At 40.0% G+C, this 9599-nt stretch overlaps 1 protein-coding gene across 1 annotated transcript; it reads right to left on the bottom strand.

The window, feature by feature from the left end:
- Positions 1-1254: 1254 nt before the first annotated feature.
- On the bottom strand, positions 1255-5465 carry LOC144711210 (uncharacterized). The gene is made up of 9 exons (XM_078585143.1): positions 5328-5465; positions 5168-5256; positions 4919-5085; positions 4183-4443; positions 4042-4100; positions 3933-3969; positions 3284-3355; positions 2931-3213; positions 1255-1781 (listed from the first exon to the last, which is right to left on the bottom strand). Exons 1-9 carry the CDS (start codon positions 5395-5397, stop codon positions 1392-1394), a joined length of 1428 nt encoding a protein of 475 aa, XP_078441269.1. The 5' UTR covers positions 5398-5465; the 3' UTR covers positions 1255-1391.
- Positions 5466-9599: the final 4134 nt, after the last annotated feature.

Here is a 9599-nt window from a genome sequence, read left to right as displayed (position 1 = left end):
TGAGTGACAAACTTGGATAACATTCCCTAAAAAAACAGACACAAGCTCATCTTCTCCCATGATGAGCAGCTAGAACTTGCGTTTGAAGGCATGCACTCTAGCCTTCTGAACACGAGCAGCACCCAAGTTCTTTGTCTTCAACATCATCCGCGTCTCCTTGGCCGTCAGCTTGCTATCCAGCTGAGCCAATATCTCATCAGATATTGTGACATAGATAACTGACAATGGTTGCCAATCCTTCTTCTTCGTCACCGTCTCTGCCTCAATAGCTTCCCATAAGCCATTCGCCTCCAACAGAACTTGCATTCTCATAGCCCATAGAGAATAATTCTGCTTGGAGAGAACGGGGAAACCATCTCCAGTCTCGACCAGAGACTTGGGCATCACGACAGAGGTTCCAACAGACTCACCTTCTGCTGAAGACATCCCGCCAGCTTGCGAGACAGATTCACCAGCCCGTCGTGGCATGGATCTGCTCCTGCTTCCTCCTTGGACAAGACTTCAAGCTCTCATACCAAATGTTGGGATAGAATCCCTGCTGCCATTCCTTGGCAGCACAGGTCTTCGTGGGAGAGAACAATGAAGAAGAAGGAAGAAAAACCCAAAAGAAGAAACCCTCGTTCTAAGAAAAATAGTGTTCAAAGTGTTCTTTTTAACAAGGAACATGAGTGGGAGATGAAAAACCATTTAGCGGGAACTAAAATTATGTGGGACCCCTTCAAGGTCAAACCCCACAGTTTTTTTGAACGAATGGATGACGAGCCATCATCCATCCTTCAGCTCTAGAACGCACTCCCGCGGGTCTCCGCTAGATGGCTTTGGTCATCAAATGATCATATTGGGATAATTAACTTTTGATGAGGCACTTATTGTATCTTCAGATGAAATAGAAGAGAAGGGCTTAAAATGAGAAAGTAACTTCCCATGCAATGCGAACATGCAGAAGAGAGTCCAAGACTCTCTTTCGTACAACTGTTTTGACCCTTTGAAAATTAATGCTATGCAATTTAACTTCTTTCTTGCTCTTCTCTTTGTCCTCTCTCTGAATAAATACTTAAAACAAAAAAACCAAGATCCCTTGTTCCACAAGCGCTCAAGAAAAGAAAATAAATTGCATTTAGGAATGTAATTTAGGAATAACTCTCTCTATTTAGGAATGTATTTTTCCGAGTTTTCCGTAATTTATTTTGGCAGTTTTCTTAACTCTTGATAATTTCGAAAGAGAAGCCAATTTTTTGCTTGGAAACAACTAGATAAATGAATTAAGTATTAACATTATGCTTCACCGTATACATCAAAATTTTAGCCACACTGAATTCGTGGCCTGATTTCTATCTGTGAAAAAGAATATCAACAAGAATGCTGTAAAACTGTGAGAGAAAAAAAATGAGTTAGCAATCCACGTCCATCTTCGCCTTGCCTTGTCCTTCTTCCTCTGCGAATAGAGGGTCCACTGCAGACGATCGCTGGCGATCATTGTTGGAGAGGGGCGCCAGCGAAAACAGAAGCAGCGAAGCAGCCACCGCAAGCGCTGTCATGGCGGCCCACGCTGTTCTAGCCCACTTCTTCATCGGACCGCACTCCTCGTTAAGAATATCAGAGAAGGCCTCCTTTATCATTCTGCAGTTCGCGAGGTTTTCCACTGCCTGGAAAGAGTTTAGGATGTTCTGAAGCGAGGATGTAAAGATCAGCGTGCTACGGAAGTCCGAGGCGGAGATAAATTTTCCTTGTTCGCAACGATTCCCTGCTTCTCCTTCCGAGCAAGCGTACGTCTCCAGAATCTGCACCAGTCGTTTTTTTAGATGTTCATCAGATCGTAAGTGGGAAGTCCGGAGCTCTCTCGCTCTCTCTATCTATATATATCTCTCTGTTTATTTATCTCTATCTCTCTTTCTATCTCTCTGACTATCTATCTATCTGTCTCTAGATCTCTAGCTAAAATCTTTCTCGAGGCTCATTATCCATCTAATCCATAAATCTCTCAACACTCTCTAGCAATCAATCGATCTTTATTTCTGAGCATCACATGACTATCCGAAACCGTTTAAAGATCCACGGGCGCTGCTTTTCCTTATATTTACCTATCTACCTTTCTACAGATATTTCTTTCCCCGTCTCTCTAAATCCATGTGTCAATCTATCTACCCATTATCTATCCATTCATAGATCTACATGCCTATATATCCAGCTATCCATAAATCCATCCATTTTTCTAATATCCATGTATCATCCATCCTTCCGTCCATCTATCTATACCCATTATCGATCCATCCATCCATCCATCTTTATTTATTTATTGTCTATCAAGAAATATATTTAGATAGACATTTTTTTTTTGTAGATTGACCGACCGACCTACCTATCTTTCTATTCATCTATCCACGTGTCTTCAGGTTCGTTTGTGTAGCCTCTCTCTAACCCTCTATGAACCAATATACTGACAGATTTCTGTCAACTTTCCATTGTATCTATCTATCTATCTATCTATCGATCTCTCTATCTATCTATCTATCTATCTATATCTATCTATATCTATCTATCTATCTATCTATCTATCTATCTATCTATCTATCTATCTCTCTATCGATGTATTTTGGATATCTATCTATCTCGATCTCTCTATCTATGAATCTAGATCTACTATATCTATCTATCTTCATATGTTTCTATCTATTTATCAATCTATTCATCTATTTTCTTCTTGACGCTCCTGGAAGTGCGTTTCGATAACACATCTCTCGCTGGCTCTATCAACCGATCCATCTATCTAGCGATTTATGACTGTATAATCTCTGTATCTATGAATTATCTTTTCCCGTTTCTATCTATCCCTCTAATCTCCCCTTATCTATCTTTCTCTCTCTTGCTATCTACGCATGCATGCACCACCATCTTCGCTCTCTCTCTGTCTCTCTCTCTCTTTCACAAACCTTGGGGATGTCGCCGACTCGGATCTCGCCGGAAGCGCAGCTCTGGGGCTGGTACATGAACTCCGGCGGTGGAGAGAAAGGGTTGCAGACGGCGCCAACCGCTCCAAACGACACAGAAATATTCTTATTAACCTTGTCGATGATACCGCTAATCTCCGATCTGACATCTCGCAGCGCCCCTCTCCCCGGAAGCTCCTCTTCGCAGGGAATAAGCTCTCCGAGACTACTGTTCCGCGCGTCTCTCTGATACTCCTCCAGAGCTTGACACGTATCCCCCGCGAACCTACCAAACCCCACCAAATTTCATATCTTTCTGTGCTGAGAGTGAGACTATTCAGAGAGTAGCGCCTTACCTGTCGACGAAGAAGTAGAGTCCTGAAGTTGCCCAGCAGAGGGAGATCAGCACCCAGCTCAAGCACACGAGCCTGCAAACGTAAAATTCTTGAATTATGATCGAGTTTTCGACGGGCTGGAGTACCGGATAAATTTTGATCTCTTTCTACAATACTCAGTGTGATCTACCTTTCTTTAACGATGTAACAATCTGTCTTTCTGTGAAATACTTGAATTATGATCGAGCTGGATTGCTGGATAACTTTTTATCTCTTTCTGTAGCATTCTGTGTGATCTACCTTTTTAATGAATCTCTATCTCGTTATCTATCTTTACAAATCTATCAACATTGGGGCTCCGCAATCAATCACAATCGAGGGAAATCTCAATCTGATCAATCAGATCTGCCAAACGATCGGATCACGATCTAACGCTGTTGGGTCGTTTGATAGTGTCTATCAGATCACGATCTGGCTGTCATGATCAATCGAAATAAGAAAATTTATTCTCTCTCTATGTCAATCTACCTATCTCTCCATCACACTGTGTGAGGATTACCCATTGATCTAACCATCAGGTTATCTAACTCTCTTTCTCTTTCTCTCTACAGTCAGTCTAAGAGCCAATCACAAAAGCTTAATGTTATGATCAAGTTTTTTGGGGACTTACAGGATAAACGTCCGTCGAAGACCGAGGACTCGTGATCCTGAACCAGAAAACCCCGTCAGATTATCCCAGCAATGAAAATCTTGAAAAAAAGTTTGTTTCTTTGACCTACCCAGAAGGCCGAGAGCTGAAACAAGGCATACAGAAGCGAGAGTGACGGTACTCGCGTGCCTGAAACATCAGCAGAAGCTCAAAACATCGTCCACGGCAGAGTTTGTGAGCTTGCAGAAGGAAGATAATTGAATACACGCACAGAATTTTAAGGCCACGGGAGATCATCCGGAGATTCCTCTCGGCTTTTCTCTGAAGCGCAGAAGCGTCGATGCCCAGCTTCGCAGAAGCGTTCACGAGTCTTTCAGAGATGTATCTTTCTCCTTGGATTGCCGTCACCGACGTCGTCACGTTGTAAATTGTTCCCGAAGCGTCCCTCGCTGTGCCTCCGATCTTGTCCTCCACGGCGCCGGCGCTGGCCCGAAACCCCGCGCTGCCCGCCATAGCCAACCCCGAAGCAGCTCTGAACACCCATCAATGTTAAGACGAGAAATAACCCCCTCGCTGTATGAGCTATAGCTTTTATCACTGTGATAAGTTCTCAGAGCCCAAGGTTGCAAGTTCTAATCCCATAAAGAGTCTAAATTTTAAGAAGAGAAATAGCCTCCTTGCTATTATCTTAAATTTGGTATTAGAGCCAAGGTTCTTAAAGTCTCATGATTATCCATGCTCTGAAAGGTTTGGAAAGAAGGTTCTTAGAGACTCGTGATTATCCAGGCTTTTAAAGGTTTTGAAAAACTCGTGAAGAGAAATACTTGCTGATTAGAATCCCAAAAACAACACACAGTGTATGGGTCATGTATTAGCCAGAGGGAAGTATTGAGGTTGAATGTTGGAGAACAACATCCAGAGTAAATGATACGAAGATATGAAGTGGTCTTGCTGTGAGCTGTAGGTTTTAGCGACGTGGGAAGCGCTCAAATTCTAACAGCACTTACATGGCGAAGAGGACGAGCAGGACAGCGAGGGGGAGGAGCCAAAGAACGCGCCACCGCCCTCGCCGGAACTTCTCCCCATAACAGAGGAAAATAGAAGAAAGAAGGAGGCCGACGATGAACCAGACTGCCGCGAGTACGTAGCCATGCACGCCGGTGAAAGCTGCGGACTTGAGCAAGACGAAGAAGATGAATAAGAATAAGAAGAAAAAGAAGATGATAATGAAGAGCTGGGATGAAGGAGAGGCTTACGCTCCAGTAATGGAGGTTAGTGAGGTTGTATCCTCCTCTGTACTTGTTGAAGCCATTCAAGGGATCGATCCTAGCGGGGCCACTCTCACCTACACCAAGAAAGATTAATCAAACGAGTTAAACTTCTCGCTCATACTTCGCCCATCTTTCTCACTCTCACATTGTGCAGCTTCAGCGATAAGCACAGGTAGGAGAGCAATCCAGAAACATAACAGGAGAACAGCCTTCATCTGCTCTCTCTATCTCTCTCTCCAGCAATATTTCTCTACATCTCTTTATCTTATGAGGAACGAGGGGAAGCCGGGTCAACTCTTCTCATCTGACCTGGTTTAGCTTTGCGGAGTTTCTCATGTGATCCCCGCGCGTTGAATCCCCCAAGCCGTGCATTCTCCGGCCCTTTTTGTTGACCGCCGGCGAATGGAGAATGAACTATGTTAATTGAAGAAACCTTCTCATCTTATTTATCGACTGGTTTTATGAAGGTTTAAAGATTATTTTGGGGGTGAGAAGTAAAAAAATAGAGGTAGAATTCTAGAAGAGGGATCGGGTTGGGTGAATGTTGTAAGAGGTCATTTAATGGCTTCCTGCCAGGAAAGAGACGGGTCTTGGTAGGATCGACGGCATGGGCGGAGTTGAGAGCTCTCCGTTGACTTTTATATTATTATCCGGATCATTATTAAACCCATCTTAATAATATATAGCAAGGATCACGTGATCAATCCATTTATCCATTAATCTTTCTATCCTTCTTTTGGGAAAAAAAGTATTTTATTGATGTTAAAGTTGGCGTACATTGTTGTGACCTGGGCAGGAGGCTTGAGGAGATACATATACATTGTCAGCGGACTGCCTAAAAGCGAGGGTGTTAAGGATAGGGTGTTCCATTAGTCCTGTTGAGATTAACCCCTCAAATCTGTCCATCTATCTATCTATCTAATTACATCGATATCCATCCATGCGTCCATCGGTCCATCCAGCCATCCATATCTATCCATCCATCCATCTATCTGTCCATATCTCTCTCTATCTCTGGATCTATCTATCAAACAAACTAACTATCTATGTATCTATCAATTCATCTAATTATCTTAATTTTTTTTTATATAAAAAGCTCATTGATGTGAAAGTTATAGTACATTGTTTGATCTGCTTCATGGGTGGTCACATTCGAAGCATGAGTTACAGCTACGCTGGTCAATTTGAAATTGAAGACTCCAATCTTTATGCAATGGCTGGTGTAGCATTCTCCGATGATTGTGTCCGTCTCAGCTTTGTCCTTGATTGGTAGGACTGCGTTTGCTGTCAGGTCAGTCATAATGTTCGCTGAGGTCAACATAGATTTCCCCATGTTTAAGAATGATATCCTTTGCATGTAGGGTAACAACTTCCATAGAAAACCTGCTGCATATCTTGTGTCTTATTCCCAAAGTGGGGCAATCATGCGTAGTGTTGGTTTTTGCTCCCTCCATGTTGTAACACGTGGTAGTGTTGTCAGCTAACTATTTACAAATTAAACTCTTAGAGATTTTGGCTGCCACTTGTTCACGAACGAAGTGATAATCAATTTCTATGTGTTTCATCCTAGCATGAAACACAGGATTGAAAGCCAGATATGCCGCACCAACATTGTCACACCACAATGTCGGTACGGATTCAGAATTGATTTTGAGTTCTTTAAGAAGCGACTGAATCCATAAAATTTCAGCAGTTGCATTTGCAACTAATTTGTACTCTGCTTCGGTACTTGATCTGGCCACAGTAGACTGTTTCTTTGAGCTTCATGAAACTAAGTTCTTTCCAATATAAATCAGATAGCCTCTGGTGGATCATCGATCTTCTCTATCACCTGCCCAATCAGAATCAATAAATGCATTGATGTTAAAATCAGAATTTTTATGAATAAGTAATCCATGGAGAATACTGCCTTTTAGATATCAAAGTAAATGTTTAAGAAAGCCCCAGTCACTAGAATCAGGTAAATGCATCTTTTGGCATGCTTTGTTTACAACAAAGGTGATATCTGTTCTTGTAAGTGTAAGATACTGGAGACCTCCAATTATTTGTCTGCATAAAGTATCTCATGATGGATCTCTTTGTTTGTCTTCGACCCTAGTTGTCAAAGTCAGAGGAATAGGTGCTGACATTGGGTTGGAATTTTCCATATTTGATTTTTGATTATAGACAAAAGATATCTAGATTGAGTAAGGAGAAAACCATACGGATGTTGGACTAAATCTATTCCAAGAAAATGTTTTGCTGGTCCTAAGTCATGTATTGAAAATTCTTTATGCAATTTATACACAATATCAATAATATTGTTAATATCAGGAGACATAATCAAAATATCATCAACATATATTGAAATAAACATCAAAATTCCATCATTTTAAAAAATAGAGACGTATCCATTTTCGATCCAATGAAACCAAAAGATTGAAGCGAAGAAGACAATTTATGAAACCATACTCTAGGTGATTCTTTTAAACCATACATTGATTTTTTAAGTAAACAAACAAAATCAGAGTGTGAAGAATCTTTGAAACCTGGAGGTTGTTCCATATAGACCTTTTCTTCTAGCTCCCCGTGAAGAAATGCATTTGACATGTCTAGTTGATGAACTTTCCAGCTTTTACTAATAGCTAATGATAGAAGTAACCTTATTATAGTATGTTTGATCACATGACTAAATGTTTCTGTGAAATCAAACCCCTCTTGGTGAGTAAATCCTTTAGCGACTAGTCTAGCCTTGCATCGATCTATAGTCTCATCAGGTTTGTATTTTAATTTATAAACCCATTAACACCCAATAACATGAAGATTTTTGTTTCTTGGAACTAAGGTCCAAGTATTGCTCTAAATGAGAGCATCATATTCAACTTTCATCGCTTGGATCCAGTTATAATCTTTGGATGCTTCGGTGTAAGTTGATGGTTCACTGTATTCTAAACTAGATAGTAAGCACATTGGAACAGGATGTTTGATTGCTAAGAAAGCTAAGTGATTTCTATCGTGATTATAAATATCACTAAGTTTTCTCACTTTAAAAGTTTCTCCTGGCTCAGGCGTATGATCAAGAGTACTGGACAGATCTTGAAAAATAGAATAAGTTGATTCTATATTCGTTCTGTCAGAATAACTATTTAACATTGATGTCGACACATGGTTGTCACCTTGTTCGTCCTGTGCTAAATTTTGTACGGGTAATTGATGTATTTTATTATCATCAATTACTGAATTATGTTCAGTAGTTGATGATAAGAAATCATTTGTTTTATCTAGAATAGGAATATTAAATGATACTCTTGGGCATGATCCAAGTATTCCATTATATTGAATAGAATTGGATGCAAATGGAAAATTGTTTTCCTCAAAAATCACATGTCTTGAAATATAAATTTTACATGACAGAAGCGACAAACATCTATACCCGCTGTGCATGGAGCTGTATCCCAGAAAAACAAACTTATTTGATCGTTGGTCGAGCTTGTTCTGAGCATAAAATCTTAGATACGGATAACAAAGACATCCAAAAATCTTTAAAAAAGAATAATCAGGTTTTTCCTTGAAGAGAACTTCAAAAGGTGATTTATTTTTGATAATCGCAGTTGGCATTCTATTTATGAGATAAGTAGCTGTAACTACTGCCTCATCCCAGAATTTATTTGGCATTGAAGCATGATTAAGAAATGCCAGAGCTGTTTCAATGATATGCCTATGTTTCCTTTTTGCAGTTCCGTTTTGTTCAGGGGTATGAGGACAGGATACCCTATGAACAATTTCTAGTGATTTAAAAATTAGGTTGAGAGACTCTCCACCCCAATCTGAATGAAAGTATTTAATTTGAGTAGAAAATTTTTTTTCCACTCTTTTCTGAAATTCAATGAATTTAGACAACACTTCATTTTTTCTTTTTAGTAGATATAACCATGCATATTTGCTGTAGTCATCAATAAAGACAAAAATAATATGAAAAACCATCATTTGAAAGAATGGGTGAGGATCCCCATAAATCAGAAAGAACTATGTCATGTGGTTTGTTAGAATGATGATAAGTGGGAACAAACGGAAGCTTATGAGATTTTGAAATCCTGCATGCATCACATACAAATTGTTTTGAAAGATTTGAAAAAGGAAGTCCAAATTTGTTTATAATATTTTGTAAAGTTTGAAATTGTGGATGACCCAATCTGGAATGCCACATTTCTGGTGATGTTTTCTCTCCAATGAGTGCAGGTGGCTTGTAAATTGGTGTTTGCAAACAGTAGAGGCCGTCTTTAATGGTTCCCCGAAGCATGATGTTGCTGGTTTTCTTGTCCTTAACAAGACAATAAGAAGGATGAAACTCCACAAAAAAATCATTATTGATAGTTAATTTATGTACAGATAGTAAATTCTTTTTAATATCTAGCACATTAAGTATATTTTTGAGAAA

The sequence above is a fragment of the Wolffia australiana genome, chromosome 13 (genome assembly GCF_029677425.1).
Source record: "Wolffia australiana isolate 7733 chromosome 13, ASM2967742v1".
Lineage (NCBI taxonomy): Eukaryota > Viridiplantae > Streptophyta > Magnoliopsida > Alismatales > Araceae > Wolffia > Wolffia australiana.
This window is presented reverse-complemented; position numbering and strand designations above follow the sequence as displayed.

Excerpts from the sequence above, each read along its gene's own strand:
- LOC144711210 (XM_078585143.1), bottom strand. The coding sequence starts at position 5,397 with ATGAAGGCTGTTCTCCTGTTATGTTTCTGGATTGCTCTCCTACCTGTG. Across the intron at positions 5,257-5,327 it reads TATCGCTGAAGCTGCACAAT|GTGAGAGTGGCCCCGCTAGG; the intron begins GTGAGAGTGAGA and ends TTCTTGGTGTAG. Across the intron at positions 1,782-2,930 it reads GAGTCGGCGACATCCCCAAG|ATTCTGGAGACGTACGCTTG; the intron begins GTTTGTGAAAGA and ends CGACTGGTGCAG.